Raw genomic sequence first — 19,363 nt, forward strand, 5'->3', positions numbered from 1 at the left:
AAACCAAGAAGCAAGCAACCGTATCTCGCTCTTCTGCTAAAGCTGAATATCAAAGTATGGTCTCGACTATTTGTGAGTTGCTCTCAGTAAGTTACATTCTAGGTGAATTTGGTGTTTCTGTCGTCTCCCCCATTCCCTTCCACTGTGATAACAAAACTGTCATCCACATACTGAGAATCCCATTTTTCATGAACACACCAAACATCTTGACATAGATTGCCACAGAGTTCATGATCAATTCAAATTTGGCTTCATTTTCCCCAACGTCTCCAATCAGCACTAAGTCGCGGACCTATTCACCAAAGCTCTCCCAGGGACTCAATTTGGGAACAAAACCAGATCCACAATTAAGAATATCTTTTCCAAGAAACAGTTTGTCCGTGTGATTTGAATACAACAACACAATGGCAGCTTTTTTCATGACTGAATACACCTTTTTTACTAGAAAAATTGATCAGTTTTTACCTTAACAGAATAATACAATTCCTTCAAAATATTATGGCATCCAAATGCAAACTTAAATAAAAGCTGCAACCAATATGTCCCCATATTTACAAAAATATATCATTTTCTTCAGTTTCATAGCACGAAAATTATCAATTTACACTTTTAAAACCTGTTCACAAAGAGAACTACACATCTTTCTATGTACAGGTTACAAGACCAGATACTGAAGACAAAATAATGGTTACTTAGGTACCAAACAACCTAGCATATAAAATAATAAACCCAAGCTCCCCCCTGAACCATTTTCCTTTTTTCCTTCTTTTATCGACCGATCCAAAATACTACACTCCTGCATAACTTTAACCATAATCAACTCTTAGCCTCTTCAACTCAGCTTGGAAACTAGGGCTGGACTTGAGTATTCGCAGTGCAAGAGCCCTTATATCCTCCCGTGAACAATCTCGTGATATACGAACTAGCTCCCACAAGGCACCTCCGTTAATCATTTCCTTAGCGTTGATCTCTGGAATGAAGTAATTCTAGCATTTAGTTATATATAAATCTAGTCTAGTTGTCCTCATATAGGAAAACGTAGAGGCGTAAAAGTTTACCATGTTGTGCTAAATGGCAAAGTGCCAGCTCAATGTGACGTCTGATTGGTGAGGCTTCGTTATTAGCATTCTGCACGATCCAGGGAAGGGCACCATCTTCGATTAGGACTGACCTCCCACTCTTAGTCCCTGCTGTGAAAATTAACAAGTTTATAGATATAATTATTATGTTTATGTCACATGTTAGATGGTTAAGACACTACATTTATAAGAGTATCAGAGAAATATTATTACATCCAACACGCATCTTGCTGAAATCTTTAAGTTTTTCCCAGTGAATTCTCGAGCTAGAAAGGGTAAGAAAGGCACTTTCTAAAGCGAAGGAGCACTAGTGTCAGCAAATGCAAGATTGAGAAACAATATTCACTCAGCCGCTGTGCAGCCACTTACTCACAGATTTGCAAATTAGGAGACAAAAAAATTGTTAATAGTGAAATTTGGACTTCGCTAACTTGAGCTAGTGACTGATTCAGACATTCCAAACACAAAGAAGATAATGTGAGACTGACTTCATCCAACTTTTACTAAAATCAGCAAGAGAGAGCTAAAAACTCCATGCGTATGTGTTTATAGTCACCCGTGTGATTATGTTTCCACAAGAATTCTTGTCTAAACCAGGATGAAATCACACTTTTTGAACTATACACCGTTTTTTTACTTGACATATGATTAGTTTTGGTTCAAACAGGTCAGGCTAGAATTTATGCATGTTTTGGTAGGGGCTCCAGGAGCCTGAGAATGTCACCTTGAGAAGATGCTCTAGACTCGCATTTTGCAAAGTTTGCAATCCCTCGGGCAACTTGAGCAAGAACATCTGGATGTCTGCATCCAACCATTCCTAATAGCGCCCTAACACCACCTTCAGCTCTAAGCTTTGCTTGTAATTTATCTGTCAAATTCAAAACAGATGTTAGCAACAGCAAAAACAGGAGCCTGACTGCGACTCCACTTCATTTCTAGGACACACGTCAGTGGGAAGTGTTGTGTATGGCCTGTATTTTTTTGGGGAGACATCCTTAGGAAACTAACAAGGCCATAAAGATATCGAGCATGTCTACTGACCGTTCCCACAGAGATTAGCAATGGCTCCAGCAACCATGCGGAGTGTCTGAGGATCCTGAGCCTTGGCTGCTGTCAGTGACAACAAGCTTATTCCCCCTTGAGACATAATCAGCTCCTGGTTGGTTTCTGCCAATCACCATGAATTAGAACTTATAAGCAGGTGAAGCAGAGACAAAAATATCTTCATCAGTACATTGTGAATCCCGCTCTAACTGAAGGGAAATTACCATTCATTGCAAGATTTGCAATAGCCCCGGCTGCCACTCGATGAACGGTCTCGTCATTGGAACTTCTTAGGAGTGTAAGCAAGGATGTGAGTCCACCAGCCTCAACAATCTTCTCTTGATTTGACTCTGCAGATTAAGGAAAAATGACAAGTAAATTTCACAAACAATGTGAAGAAAGACAATCAGCAGTACATAGAGATAAGGCGGACGACTGATTTAGCCACCACTAACAAGAGGGCCAAGCACCTTTACTAGTTATTGATCAATCTACAAAGCAACTGCACTATAAGACACAGAAGTTGTCTGAGGACCATTTAATTGGAACATATTAAACCCAGCTTGATCTTTGATAGTTTGACAATCTCCACAAATGTCTTCTCCCTCCAAGTTCATATTCATTTTATAGTGACTGGTTAAAGTAGTCATTCACACAAGTGACATGGTCATATCTCATGCATTTTTACCACCAGATTTAAATCCCTTCCATTCACAGACCTACTAAAGAACTCTCAAATTTCTTCACAATACTTTCATGTACAGCGAGCAATGACCATGCTGGGAACAAGCATCTATGGCTCAAATCCAGGAAAATTGATACTTACCAACATGAATTTGTTGCTGGGTATATACAGAAGCCAATATCATTACAAAGAATCATTTAAAACAAAAACAAAATGAATGCGTGATTCGAAATATGAATCAAAAATGTTTTAGATCATACCTTCTGCAGCCAAATTAGCAACTACTTTTACAGCATGAATACGTACATCAGCATCTTCTGATTCAAGTAATGACAAAATTTTGTGCAGACCCACTGTTGCAAAGTGATAGAAGATATCAGCAAAGAAAAACAAGGAAAGAGACAGATTAACAAATACTAAGAAAAGTACAAAGACAGGAATAGTCCACCACCTTGTTCAAAGAGTTTCACAACCGAGGCTTTCTCTCCATCACCTGAGTCTCTCAGCTGTTGATGCTTGACCTCAGGCATGAGAGATTCCATCGAGCTAGGTGTGTTTCCACCCATACCTCTATCAAGATTTCTTCTTGACTACAAAGTCATAAAGAATCAGAAATTAGAGAAATCCATGTGAGCAAAATTTAGGATGATCACAATTCACATACTTATTTTTAGAAGTCCAAACATTCAAACAATATATTTTCTATATACAACTTGTTGGATGATGGAACACCCGATCCAGCTTCTGTTTTATTTACTGATTTCACATTAGTGCTTTCTGCAAACTGCTTACCTCATCTGCTTCAAAACTTATCTGTAGCAGCTGACTTTGTAGCATTTCTATTTCTTCTTCAAGTTTTGCTTTTTGGCATACTTCATCTTCCAGCATCTTACGAACCTTCAACAGTTCAGCATTTCTAGCAGCCTAGTCACCAAACTAATTGCTTTAGAAGCCAAGTTACAGATTTAGCAAGAAAGTATAATTGGTATGATTAATGAAGATATTAACCAATAAAACTAAACCTCTGTCTGTTTCCAGTGAATCAATTGACTTTTAAGATTATCAATTTCAGCTTCTGCAGCTTTGCGTAAAAGAATTTCATTGTGAAGCTTTTGTTTAATCTCTGCAACTTCACCAGGAGCAAACAGCACAGGAGGCTGCAGGGGCATAGAACTCGGTAAGAAATATTTAGAAGGCTAATTACTGAGAAAATTCATGAATTTTTAATTACTCGGTCGGACAATTAAATAAGTAGTTAGCCAAAAGGCGGGGGGGGGGGGGGGGGGGGGAACGAGAGAGAGAGAGGCCTCTGCTTGTGCGCTTTCGTAGTTCAAAAGAACGGGTTTGGCTCAACGATGTAACAACACCTGGATATGTACTCTTTGAATTCGAGATAAAAAAAAAAGAAGAACGGGGGAGGGGGGGGGGGGGGGGGGGGGGGGGGAGAAGGCAAAGAAAAGGCAGATAGATATGGCAAAATTGCTAATTTGTTTGATGACTGGGAAGTTTCTAACAATATCTTCTCCACTAATGATATAGAAGATTAGTGTCGACATGCAATTGAAAGGACGACATTAACCCCAAAAATAGAGAAGACATTAATTTTGAGTATCACAGCCAACTTCCAGACTTTCCCAACACAAATTCATATTTGCCAGTTTATTCCCTTGTCTCTCCACTCCGCGTAAATACATCTGCCTTGGTGAGAAGTGAACAAGAATTAATGTCTGTTTTAGGTTGAATATATTACCCGTATCTTCCTCATGTCATCATTCCAATTCTCAAGGTATTCTTTACATGTTGAGAGTCTAATTCATCAATTCGACGCATAATAGTTTTGAAATTCACTAGTTTGGAACCTATTGCAGATCGAAGTGTCTGCCATCCAAGTTTGTAATCCAAATAGAGTGATGGCTCTAAGAGTCTAAAGGAATGCAATACACAACAGGATTATTCAATGTATTTGTTTTCCTGTACTGGAAGATAGCACGAACTCAACCTGAAGAAGATGGTCTGAAATATGCACCAAAATTCTTGAGGGTGTAACGGAAAGGTAATAGCAAACTTTACACATCTTGCTATGGCAATTATCATTTTCATTATACACCAAACCTTTAAATAATTCTACAAGATGAAAGTGAGGAAAGCAGCTCATAGTGATGCTTATAATAACTTGCATTCGGAATAAGAAAGAGTATGGAACAGCCAGAAAGCACACAACTAAACAAGCCGAAAACATTAATTAATATTACTAGATGAACTTCAAACTTTGATGGCTGGAAAAGAAACTTAAACTGGTTTGTTTCATTTGGAAAAGTAGTCTCCTATTTCCTATTCCCTTTATAAGTTAACTGCCGCAAGGGACTCCAATAAAAGCTCAACACGAATAAAAGACAAAACTGTGTATCGCAAGAACAGCTTTAGCACCACCAGTTATTCGAAAAATCTAGCAGCCTAATATTTGAATCCTCTACCTCGTGAAAAAGTTTCAATCAACAGCACTGTATGAAAGCACCTATCATGCTATGTAAACAAACTAATATGCAAAATACCACGCGGTTTGATTTCTGTTCAATGCCATCATCAGATGGCCCAAGTTTGACTTTTCCATGTCCATGCTTTTCTTGTTTTTCCTTCCATTGTTCCTCGAGCCTTTTTACTGATTCCAAATAGTCCTTTTGACACCTCAGTTTCTCCTTCTGAAAAAATTACAATAAATAAATGATAAGTAGGCAAGTCGAGGTTCAAACTCGAACATATGAACTTATATAATATTAGCCTCATAAAAGGATAAGCATAATTAAATGACTTTCTCCCAATGAAATAAATATATCATCACACCAACAAATCTAAAAATCCCATCTAGTGCTGTGTATAATGGAAAAGGCAAGACTGCGAGGTATGCAACCTCAAACCTGCCTACAAGTTTCATATATGTGCACATAAAGGATTCATGCAAGCATGAGATTTGTGATGTTCCATATGGGAAAGCCAACTTGCCCACCTTCATGTGTCAGACAAGAGAGTCCCAGCAGTTCAATTTGACAAATATGTCAAATAAGTAATCAAATTGAACTATCTCATGCTTTCTGAAATCTCTAAACTTATTCTTTTACCTCCCCCTGTGCACATGGTGCCTATCCCACTAAGCATAGTTAGACAATACATTTAGTTTCTTCAGTTTAATATAATTTATTTGCTTATTTTTGTTGAAAAAAGTGCAAAGTTTTATAAAAGGAAGGGAGGAATATACCTTACAAAAGAACTAGAGAAAAAACTATTTGGTTTGAAGGTCATTTAGATTCTTTTCTGTCAAATATGTTCATTTTCTCCAGAAAATATGTTCCTTTTTCCAAGAAAGGAATTATTCCCATTTAAAATTAAACTACATTTATCAACCCATAAATGAAGAAAATTGAATCTCCACACACAAACACAATCATCCACAAAAGCTTGCTATTTGACATGAAGCTACCAACTCATGATAAAGCCATTTATAAAGGAATATCTTTTAGGTTAGCTCCGAAATGAGGATGTCTAACGATTCTGCAGGACTAAATAGGCGTAGTTGCATAAAGAAATCCCCCTTTGTGGAACCCACTACTGTAAGCTGCTTGGGAGCTAATGAAATTGTTGCATAAAGAGATGAACCATTGCTGCATGACTATTTATATTCAGCATATTCCCCAAGTAAACAGATTACAGTGTCTTAGATGACATTTTAACAGATAAAATTGAGATAGAAAGAATAGAGTTGATGTATATTCACACCCAGGATCATACGCATTCAGCGGATTCACATACCTCCAGCGCATCAGCATAGCTCAGTTCAACTTCAGAAATACGCTTTTGTGCTTCCAAAGCCATCCTTTCAATTTCATCCTGGAATGCTTTTTGTTGCCGTTCATGTTCTGCAATTAGTTTGTCCAATTGTATTTCAAGCCTCCGTGATAAACTCTTGTAATCAAATTCCTCTTTAATTTTTACCATATTCTCCACCTTCATAGCCTGCAAAAACCATTACCAAATAACAAAAGAAACAACCATAATAACAACTATATTGATACTAGAATTATTCTGAACCCAGTATTAGTGTTTCCCTCGTATTTTAGTCATAAATCATAATATCTGCACACAGTTCCATACTTTGTTTTTTAACCCATTATTAGAAACAGTTGGATCAACCTGAAGTATCCCCGATCTTATCTAGTAAATTTGAAGGTTAAATAATTGGATAAGTGAAGATATCTGTAACTCATATTTATGAAGCAGCCAAAAAAATTGAACTCACCCGTTGTCCAAACATGATGGTGCTGGATGTCTCTCCTCGGTGGCGCGGTGATGGCCCAATAGTAATAACCAATGAGGTTCTTGCTGTGCCTGAGAATTGAACATTATTTTTGGATCTCAGTTACAGAAATAGTGAGAACAGATAGCCACAACACATAACTACCAACATCAAGTGGTTTCCCATCAATTACATATAAGAAAATCTTTACAGGAAATTGGAATCAACTAAAACCTCCGGAAATCACATAACTGTAGATATAAAGTTTCAAGCAACTGCTGGGGATTGATTTACAAATAACATTTCATAGGTAAATGTATGTTATATATCCATATGGACTTGGAATTTAAAATAAATATAATAAGATAAAAGAAATCATTTCACATTTCTCATGCAAGCTACACCAATTCTTTGCACTCTGGCATAGAATATAAAGGTCAGTGCAAATTAGCGGCAAATAAAATGATTACTAGAGGGAAAAATATTCTAAGGTGCTAAACTTCATGCATATGCTGCAAATTACATAATGCATGCAAGGTTTTAAGTTGTACATCTGCCACTGACATGTTCCAAGTTTTTAGTTTATTGAACTCAATTTGTTAAGTTCATGAATCAAAACTATTAATCATCTCAAGAAGAGACGAGCGACTTAATCATAGTCCTCAGCAGAAACCATAAGGAAAAGTAACAGAAAGTAGGAAATTAAAGTATCAGCGGATATTCCATTATGATGAAAAGTATTATTCAAATCTCCAAAAACAACTGTTACCAAAAACAAGAGAAAACTTAGCCAAAAAAGAAAGAAACAAAGATGAAAGTATTTTGCCAGCTGAATGATCAAACTCACAGAAATCAGCATAAAGAGACCCTTAAGACTTGAATATATTCGTCTCAAGACTCTCAAGAAATTTATCTATACTTTCTGCTGACTACCCAGGTTTTCCAAGACATCACAAAATGTTAATTTTACACACTTTTGCTTTGCAATATGATTCCATGATATCAGCCTTATTTATGCAAATTATGACCTCCAAAAGAATCCCGAAGCAATCTTGTGAGCTTTGAATCACGGACAGGAACATGGGCACTGTTCTCTGCCAATGCATTAATACACTTTCCTAATGCACTTAAAGAGAGATTGATAGATTTTGCTTCCTCCAACGTATGACCCTCACTCCCTGCCAGATGGAAACAATTGATTGTCAAAAGTAGGAACAAAGAAAGGTACCATTGCAATTTTCTTTAAGACTTAGGATGCTGCTGGGAGGAAGAAACTATAATAAATGAATGCACATTGTGGTGGTCCTTAGAGACAAGCAGACAACAGATAAATTTGCCATAATCTCCCCAAGTATTTATAAGAGTAAAGATTATTTTGGTCCTTGACTTTTACCATTATTATCACATTGATACATGAACTTTTGCAAAAAGATCTAATTGATACCGAAGTTTCTTCATAATTATCAAATAGATACATGAGTTTTCACAACTGCTCAAATTGACACTTGAGTTTTTCCATAAATGTCAAATAGATATCTATGTCTATTTTAAATATTTTATAAAGACAAATATATCATTTAATCCAAAAATAGTTTTAGTCATTTTTTCCATGTGGATAGTATTCATTTGTTTATCATGGTACATTCTATGATTAACTAAATTATATGATTTTAATTATTATAATAACAGTATTAGTAATTTGTAAGATATAAATATCTAGCCCAAAAAATTAAACATACACTTGATGGGAGCCAAATACAAGAAAGAGCAAGACATAAAGGAATGCAGGAAGCAGAGAGGGAAACGGCCATTTGCTAGATAACATGTCTACATCCATTAAGCAATGAGAGAGATATGCAGCAGATGATTGAGAACCAGCAAGACTACTTCAACAAGTACCAAGATTGTGCAATAGAACACATATTCTCCTATAGTATCAAAGCAATACCTGACTTGTCAATTCGTTCAGAACCAGCAAGGTCCACAATCACTAGCTTGCTTTTTCGTACAACCGGAGGCTTCAATGTTTTACCCATTAGAGCCATGCTACCATTTTCACTTGAAAGCGAAGAATTTCTTCCTTTGACGGACCTCTTTATGTGTACCTGCAAAGAGACAGATCCCAACACACAATAGCCATAAGATGAGCAATCAATAGCATGAGCTACCTACATCTAATGCAAAACAATATCAAAATAATAGAACTGCATTTTATTCACCATTAAAATGGCATGACTACGAGAGGATTCTGTATTCAATTTTGTGTTTGCAGCAAATCGATGAGCTTCTCCTAATTGTAGTAATTCCTTAAAACTTTTATGATCCCTAATTTCAACCAGAGTCGCCCCCGGTAGAGAAACATCTCCACTTTTTGGATCTTCCACAATAGATATACTGTCATTAGTTGGATTAAGGAGGTCCTGTACCGTCTCCATATAAAGCTGGATGAATATATAAACAAAATAAAAGTTAAGCAACTCCTGACGTATAACCATAAAACTTATTGACTGAATCAACAAACATCTTTTCAGAAAGCAATTATTGAAATTTTAAAGGTGGCGAGTACTCATGGTTAATAGAACCTGCAAATATGAAACAGAGACTAAATCATTCTCAGGTGATACTTCTGCTAGTATATCCTCCATTGCACGCAACATTATTCCACGATCAGCAGCATCTTCTTCTCCTAATCGTCCCAGGGTATAGGTTTTCCCTGTACCAGTCTGCCCATATGCCATCACCGTTCCATTGTAACCCTCCAGAACACTCTGCAGAAAATAACATGAATGCACCTTCTACGTTAAAATCAGGAAAGGATTTAGCAAATTTTTAGGTCCAACCAGGGTGAAGACCACACAGCACCACTTTACATCAACCTATAGAAAATCCAGAAGTCTATAATATATGAAGCGTTCATCGAAAAAATCAAATTGCAAAATATCGTGCAGCACCAGAACTCAGTAGAGAAAGATTTTTGGTATATATAACTATATGTTGAAGATATCTTACACAGGAGTCTGATGACATTCTTTGCAGAAAATGCAGAGGTAGAAACAAATCAAAACATGAGTAGAGCATAACATAACAACTTGGACCTATATGTTAAATCAGACACTCAGAGCATTTGACACTAATAGTATCCAAGAAGATCAGCTAAGCATACAATAAAAATATAACATCAGCACAAAATATCAGTTCCCAAGTCAGGAGAAGCATACTTGTAAATTAATAACATTGCTTTTAAGTTTTATTAGGAAGCCAATCATCCACAAATTTTCAAGTAAGAATCAACTTATTGGGAGCCTTTGGCACCAGAGCCTCCAGGAATAACGTCCGAGATACCATCAGAAGCTTATATAGAAGTCAATTATAGTAAATGTTGCAAACTCAAATCATGTTGTTATGAAGAAAAAAATATATAGCAACAGAATATTTTCACATACGACGGAATATGACCTGTAATTTTGGAATAATCAGGAAAGTAATGAGAATCAGTATATAACTCAAGTTTGTATTTACCTCAGTAATGAGAATCAGTATATAACTCAAGTTTGTATTTACCTCAACTACGGGCTTTGCTACAACTTCATACACACGCTTCTGAGATGCAAACTCTGTTAGAACTTCATCAAACTCATAAGTATCAGAATCCCAATTGTTTTTCCGAAGTTTCAACCGTTTGAGCTAAAATAAAGCCAAGAAAATTACAGTGTCAGATGCAAGCAAAAGGTTCTAATTTGAATTATACAAAAATCTGAAAGATGGGTTTCTGATAGTGAGATGAAGCATCGTAATACAGTGATAGTGTTGTATGGTTCTACCTCTGGTTGCGATTCCACGCAATCAGCAAAATCAGCATCCGCCACCATCTCTTCTGCATTTCGAGGTCGCAATCGGACAGCAACTCGCACTCTCCTGGAAACTACATCACATATTCACAAGTGATCATCACTATAGTGAAAAGACTACATAATGCAGCAGGGAGAGGAATGTGTGGGGCAATTGTAGGTATATTATTCAACAAAAGAAAATCTTCACATTTTTTCTCAGGCAGAACCACCATAGGGTCAGTACATAAAGCCGCACAAGAAAAATAAGAGGAAAAGAACCCAAAAGAAAAGAAAATATCATAACTGCATAAATCACATTCGCTCATGCATAAATAACAAAAATTATGTCCTCTCCTTGCTGCAAAGCCTACAATTTCCAAGAGGATAAATCTCCCATCAAAGAACTTCTAGCCGAACCCTCACAGAAAATAATCACCAAGGGTGAGAGAGCAACGTAAATAAACAAGTAATTGAACCGTGATACGCCACCAAAAACATAAAGTTTAGACAATTGAGTTCCATTTCAACAAAGAGAAAAAAGGAAAAAACTTAATACGAACTACAGCAAAAACACATGATAGATGATAACAGAAAAGCAAAATTTTCACTACATAAGAAAGTCAAGATCAACTCTTCATATTCTACGCAACAAAGAGAAGCAGACCCGGAAAACGCGAACAACGTTCAAAACGACAATGAGCCCAAAATAAACTGAAAATCTCCGTATTCAACAGGAAACATCCAAAACCTACCACATTTCTAACCCAAAACCCCTCCATCTGAATTACGCTAAACACTACCTGTAGAATCATCACGGCTCGAACCGGTGCTGCTGCGCCTTAGACTAGTAGAAGAAGACGCCGTCGGCTGCACCTTTGACTTAGAAGAAGAAGACGGAGAATACTTAGAACTGTGATTCTCCAACTTCATAGCTCCTCCTCCACCTCCTCTGCCTATACTGCTGCCATTTCTGTAGCTGTTGCTCGACATTTTCTTTCTTCTCTCTTCACATTGTTTATCTTTACCTGAAGAAAAGCGATCAGAGAAATTCGAAATGGCTTTTGGAGTTTCTTGACAGTTGAAAAAAAAGAAAAACTGAAACTAAGCACTGTAAAAGGGAAGAGAGAGAGTGGGACTCAAACTATTATCCACCAAAGGTCGCTTCCGTAATTATATTTAATTAAATTTGGACTTAATTATAATATTAGAACATGCAAAAATTTTGAATAGTAATTATGGAAAATTTTGAATGTAAATATAATTTTTTTATTAGGTTAATTATATTTATATTTATTGATTTATATTTTATTTATATAAATTACCCCTAGTTTTTATATAATTATAAAAATCACCAATAATTGTTGTATAGCTTGTATAGTGATACAGACGTTTTTGGATGGTGTAAGTGTAAATTTTTAAAAAGAAGGGGTGTTTAGAGTAAATAATTTTGATTTATGGTTATATGTATAATTTTTCAAATAATAGAGCTGATTTGTACAAATAAATCATAAAACGAAAAATATACATATAATTATCCCCTTCTTATCTCATTTGACCATTCTTTAATAATTTTTTTTAGATTAAATCGCGCCAAAATCACAATAAAGATTATAATCAATACTTTTTAGTTCATTAATTATTTTTAATCCGGTTTTCGAAATAAATTTAGTTTTGAAACTTAGCAATAATTTGTATTTACATAATTAATTATAAAATCATGACCTCTAAGAGTACAATCACTTTTTGTAATAAATTAATTATTTAATTTTTTTTATAATTAATTATGTAATTATATTTAGCATTGATAATTTGTGAATGTATGGATGTAGAAGTAATTATTTAAAAAGATGATGGATCATCAACTTTTCTTTTCTTCCCTTTTGTATATAAAATTAAATTTATACCTTTGGTAGTGATTGGATAAATGGGCTGACATTATTGTCCTCCATGACTCTTTGGGAATGGGAAATAATAATGCTATTTTGTCATATAATTATTTGATATCTTTTATTATATTAATTAATGTGCAACATGTGCATAAAATATAATTATGAGAATGAAATTATATAGAGAGAGAAAAAAGATTGAGTGATAATTATGTAAATATTTTTTTTCTAAATAAATCAATTATAATCATATTATACATTTTAATTATTAATAATTAATATACGAATTACTGATATCAAATATTTATAATAAATTTAAATTATCAACAATTAATATATCAATTATCAATATCAAATATTTATAACGTATCAACAACTACAAATACAAAAATTACTCATTAACATCGTTGCAAGATTTTCAACGGCTCTGTAATAATATACTAAAAGTAAATATTTATGAATTGTTCTTAACTTCATATTATACTAAAAAAAAATACAGTATTTATTATTATTATGTGTCGCTTCACTTATTAATTTCCTTATGTAACTTCGCATTAACATACAAAAATTGATTTTCTCGGAATAATTATAGTCATCAAATTTTCAATAACGTGTCTTTTTTTAAACATAGTAAATAGATTTGCATCAAGTTGGAACAATATAACGTATATATTAGAAAAAATTGTATTTTTAGTCCCATATGATATGTTGTATTGTACTTTTAGTTTCATAGTTTACGGATTTAGCACATTTAGTCGCATAGGATAAATATTGTAGTATTTTTTGTCTTATAAGATGAAAATCGTAGCACATTTGGTCCCATAAGATAAAAATTATGGCACATTTGGTCCCACAGGACATAAAAAACTTTATATCATATGAGACCAAATATGCCATAATTTTCATCCTATAGGGCCAAAAGTACTACAATATTTATCCTATAGGACTGAATAAATTAAGTCCATAAAGTGTGGGACCAAACGTGCAACACACCGTATCGAATGAGACTAAAACTGCGATTTTTTTATTTATATTATTATCAATAAATATCATAAACGATGGCATATCATAAATATTTTGCAATTTTATTAATGTTGTGGCGTGTATATATATATATATATATATATTATACTCCTATGGAATAATTAAGTTTAACTGGCTTATTTAAGTTGTTCTCCATAATGTTTAGAAAATATTCCATAATTTCTATCATGTGTTTGAAATTTACAGTTGGATTGTACCAAATTGATGGGTGCATGTCCTTTTCTAAGCACATGATATGTTACAAGCTAGTAATTGAAACTCACATGTAATTTCAAAGTAATATTACAGTAGCCTTCTTCTTGTGAACCTCATTTACCAAAATCTTGAATTTTCTAAAAATAAAAATTAAAGCAAGACAAGTTGTAATTATATTTACATTCTTTGAGATTAGGTTTGAATACACAAATTTTCCGTGCTTTTTGTAAATTATAATCACGCCTCTTGATGTTGTAGTTTTAATTACAAGTACATCCCGTATTCAATGGCAAAAGTTTGCACGTAAGTTTTGCGAAATTCATGGGATGTTTGTGTATTTGACTTTAATTTGAAAGGTGTTAATGTTACTTATCTTAAAATACATTAGTACGATTTACTCAATTAATAGTCGATTCATTAAGTATAATAATTTGAGTATTTATCCGATTAATAATAAATAAAAGTCGAGCTCAAGCTTTACTAAATAATAAAAAAAATATTTGATGTTGAGGTAATTAATTTGTGAAGGTCGTATATATCCAGACTTGCCTCTAGCATATTTACAATTTTCAAACAAACTCTGGATTCATTTTATTCATTAAGTAGTGTTTTTACGGCCAGGCCTCGGAGCATCCGAGATCCCAAGATATGTAGACCCATCGTGACTATTCGATCATTTATGCGGAATTGTAATACCCCCTCTTATGCTTCGGGCATAATTTTTGCTACCGTAACATTCTACGACATTTATACACTTACTTTTACGATCTTTCTGACTTAAACATTCAAAATGTACCTTGCTCATTGTGAATAATAATCCCCTATATTAACTCTAAAATACCTTGAACAATAAATTCAGTAACGTTCGATTCAATTAAAATATAAAAATTAAGCACCGCACAATTTTTAAATTCGATTAGAAGAACTTAAACCAAGTTTTGAAGGTTTATTTTCAAAGTTTGGTGCATATAAGTAAAATGAATTGGAAATATTAAGTGGATACCAATATAATAAAGGGTAAATTACATTGTGCCATTCGAATTATATTCATTTTTACATTTTTACTTTGTGAAATTTGCAAGTTATTATATGTGAAAGCATTTCAATTGATTGTTTTGTTAGAAAAAAACATCACATGCAGTGTACAAGTGTACTTAGATGGAAAGATAAATCATGTAGACTGTAATCTCCACTGCATGTGATGTTTTTCTAACAAAAAAATCGACCGAAAAATGCTTATATATGGTAACTTACAAATTTTGTAAAGTTGCGATGATAAATTGATATAAAAAAAATTACATAATAAAATGCAAAATCAGACGTGATTCAATAATAAAATATAATTTACTCTATAGTAAAATATATATAACATAAGGTGGGGAGAAAGAGACTAAAGTGGAAATAGGAGTAGTATTAAAACTTGAAACGCGCCAAAGGCGGTGTTTACTTTTTCTTAAAACCATTTGATTTGAGTTGTAGAGATTGAAATTGGAGAAAGGGACCCTCTAAATCAAAAGCAAACTTGAGGGCCACTACTTCCTTTTTTTTCAAGAATGAAACTATATTCCCATCATGCATATTTTATTAATTGCTCATACTAATAATTGCTTCTCATTTCTTCCCCTTTTGTTATTCATTATATTTTTTTAATTATAAATTTAAATGTAAAGTATAATACTACCTGTACGGTGATTCAACGATTAAATTTCTAATTCTTCGTTTAAATCTTATGGGGTTTTGAACCTTATTGAAAATGTAGAGTTTGTTACTTTATGTGAACGTATTAAGAATTGAATGTGGCCCGTCCATAATACTAACTGATTTGGTGGAATATGAGCATAATATGTTTAGTAGATCAGCCAGCGAGGCCGCAATAATCAAATTGCGCTATGTTTCAACGAAACAAACATTTAGTGATAGTTAATATTTTTTTCTGCAATCGAGAAACATAATTATTTTCTCTTTCTTTCTCCAAGGCAACTTGCGTCCAACATTTAGCAAAAAGTTATTGCATTAAAAAAAGAGAGTACGGATATGATAACTGCTAGTATTTTTGGTGATCATTATTTATTCGACGATCGTCCACATTTTTTTAAAACTATATTAAATTTTACATAGAGTTAAGTTGATTCTGATCACTCTTAATTTTTGTTTCTTTATGATTATATATAAAAGAGGAAACGGGCATGAGGAAGGGCCAAATGTAATTTACCTCCCCGTCATACGGCTGGGAAATCAGCAAAAAATTCTATGTAAAAACAATGAGTAAACTATCCCTTATCAACAGTTCAAATAAGGATTTCTTTTTGCTTCATTTCCAATCACACAGAGAGTATTTTGCTATTATTTTTATAGGAATATTTTGTTCATTTTTCATAACACAGGCAATAAATTACATTTAACTCAAAATTTATATATATTATTTTGAATGGGCACAAATGTAATTATGAAGCTCAATCATGAAAACGAGGGGGGGTGGGGGGGGGGGCACCAAAGGTAAGGTGCAATCTAATTGAAGGTCCACTTTGTGCATCAGTTGTTTTCATGCCTTCCATATATAGAGAGAGAGAGGTGATGGATTTCATTGTACTCAAATTGTTCCCATTCCCATACATTGAATTTGGATTCGGATTGGAGGCAATGAAAATGATTTGGTATGTGTATACTTACTTTTTGCAAATCTAATGTGAAAATGTTTGCATTATTTTCACTAATTTCAATTGTAATCCCATTTTAATTGAATTGTTTATTTTTTAAACTGATCGATCTATCTATATTATTATAACGAAACGAGGTGCTATAGCTATAAAGTGGTGATTTTAATATGGCTCCACCAACTTTTTGTAATTTAAAATGCCGTTTAACTGATAACATTATTAACTTATTCAACAGCCAAAATTTATATAAACTTAACTACTATTAATATATTTTAGGACAAATTATATTAACACCCCTGAGGTTATGCCAAATTACACAAACCCCATATATTTTCCAAAAATACAGCTACTCTTCTTGAGGGGTTTTAGTGTAATATTTTTCATGAGGTGTTTGTATAAGTTTTGCATTTGAATAGGGGGTGTAGTTGTGATTACAACTATAACCTTAGAGAGTGTAGCTGTAATTTTTACAAAAAGTAAGGTGTGCTTGTGTATTTTGACCTAACATCAGGGATTGCCAATATAATTTACCCTATATTTTTATTTATATTTATAACATATTTTAAAGCGTAAAAGGTTACTTAATTAATATATCCACGTTTATGTCATGCCACAACGATTAGTATATTATAGTAAAGAAGGTTGAATATTTAATTAACGAAGTGTACAACGGTCGAGTCATAAATCATAAATGCACCCTAATATTTTCTTCACTATTTATGATTTCATTCAAAAAAAATTTGGTATATATGGCCCCTCGAAATCGTAGGGGTAGATGGTGTATTTTCTGCATCCCTCTTGCTTCTGTTTGCAAACTCAAGTGTCTACCTAGTGCAAAAATGTACTAGCAAAGAAACGAAATATTACCTAACTTCATAAATGAACACACCAATATTTGCGTTGCACCTAAAATACATGATGAACATGCAAGCAACCATCACTTCAGTTCTTGAAAAATAATCCAGCTACAAAAGGTTTGTCTACCATTAAAAATTTATATATGTTGATTTTTAATTGACATGATTAAATAATATAAAGATATATGGGATCAAGCACTTTGTTGGGAAATTATAAAAAATAATATTTTTATCGAATATTCTATGGTACTTTATAAGCTATATCAAATATTTTTAAAAATATTTTAAAACTGCAGCATGTCAAGCATTTTTAAGGAAATGATGCAGAGTACAGTAGGCGAATGCATTTCTGGAGAGGTTGATGTACAAAAGTCGAAAGGGTAGTGTTTCGAGTGGTCTGGGGCTGGAGTTTCAAAAAGTCATAACTTTTGATTAGAGATGAGTCATAAAGCGATTTCCCTGTGCAGGGACTGTGTTTTCTAGGATAATCTAATCCCTTAAGACTATCGTGGTGAGAGGTCAAAGTAATCTTTTCGACCACTGTCTGAATGTCTATTTATTCATTTGTTTTATTTTTCAGCAGACTTCAGTCAATTTCTTTATACTTTTTTGTTAGTTGTCGTTTGGGTCTCATATCTTACCAAATTATTGTTATGATTTTAAGGTGTTTTCGGATCGAATTTTATAGCTTTTCGAGATAGTCTAAAATTTAACATGTTCTGCTAAATGAGAACTATTTCTTCCAAATACCTTTAAGTTCTATCGAGAGAATTTATTAAACAATAAACTGTTCTTTTTTTTTTTTTCAAAATCAGGCAAGTCGCTTCAATATTCTCTCACAAATTCTATTGCTTCCGCTCCATCGTAAAATCATTATAATCAACTAATGATTTTTAATGTAACATAACTTAAAAATCAACCACCAAATAATTTCAAATTTTCATGTGATTATTCTTTTCCCATCTCCTCCTATGATATATAAGAGATGGTGGGGGCTGTGGGCGTTGGTGCTTCACTATAATCAATATCCCCAACTACATTTTCATAAAGTGAATAATTTCTCCACCTTTTCTCTTTATTTGAGTAGAAAGCCTTAAAGGAAGGAAAGCCTGCCTGCCTGCATGAAAGAGAAGTTATGGGTGCTGATTGATAGAGATTTCACATCCATTTCAGGCACATATAGCTGCACTTCTCCTACATAATTTGGTCAAGAAGTGAAGGGGTGTGGGGGAGGGGGGGGGGGGGGGGGGGGGGGGGGGGGGCCTTTGTTTCTTTCATGAGTTTGTATTGAATGAGACACTTCATTTCATTACCTCAAGTTTCAACTAGAATGTGGTCCTTTTGATGGGATTTGTAAGCAATTTCTCACACTTTAGTGCTTCCATCACACTTACTTTAACAACAACTTGAGAACAAGTACGAGGAAAGTCTTTCTCTTTCTTTCTTTTTTGTTTTTCCCTCCTCGCTATTTTTTGGCAATCGGGTGCTAAATTTATTTGATGAACATTGTAATTTTAGATACTTATAAGATGTTTATGGATATTATAAGATGCAGAGTTGGACAAAAGATGATTGTCGAGTTCATAGGATGTTAGTGTTGTAACGTGTATACATAAAAAAATTGATGTCGGCGTCGAAATGTCAACCTTGTGGATTATTTTTGTATTGCTTGAGTTACGAATGGACTTCACTTGATATATTTTGTGCCACGAATGAATCTAGTTCAATACGACTCAAATCATGAACGTTCTAACCACCTTTTGGATTCATCAAATCCACTCTTCGTCTGTCAATTATA

The 19,363-nt window shown here is 33.9% G+C and overlaps 1 protein-coding gene across 2 annotated transcripts; it reads right to left on the reverse strand.

Annotated features, from left to right (window-relative positions):
* Positions 502 to 12,045, reverse strand: LOC105155754 (kinesin-like protein KIN-UB). Of its 2 annotated transcripts, none has more exons than XM_011071695.2 (19): positions 11,727 to 12,045; positions 10,918 to 11,018; positions 10,658 to 10,780; positions 9,679 to 9,864; positions 9,316 to 9,537; positions 9,045 to 9,201; positions 8,125 to 8,274; positions 7,100 to 7,188; positions 6,613 to 6,816; positions 5,361 to 5,507; positions 3,831 to 3,965; positions 3,601 to 3,732; positions 3,260 to 3,398; positions 3,069 to 3,161; positions 2,348 to 2,473; positions 2,121 to 2,246; positions 1,804 to 1,947; positions 1,059 to 1,190; positions 502 to 970 (listed from the first exon to the last, which is right to left on the reverse strand). In XM_011071695.2, exons 1-19 carry the CDS (start codon positions 11,914 to 11,916, stop codon positions 807 to 809), a joined length of 2,760 nt encoding a protein of 919 aa, XP_011069997.1. In that variant the 5' UTR covers positions 11,917 to 12,045; the 3' UTR covers positions 502 to 806. The 2 variants fall into 2 exon arrangements, with proteins under 2 accessions (XP_011069997.1, XP_011070006.1); XM_011071704.2 differs by having other exon boundaries at positions 1,059 to 1,187; positions 11,727 to 12,044.

Source organism: Sesamum indicum, linkage group LG1 (genome assembly GCF_000512975.1).
Source record: "Sesamum indicum cultivar Zhongzhi No. 13 linkage group LG1, S_indicum_v1.0, whole genome shotgun sequence".
NCBI classification, from domain to species: domain Eukaryota; kingdom Viridiplantae; phylum Streptophyta; class Magnoliopsida; order Lamiales; family Pedaliaceae; genus Sesamum; species Sesamum indicum.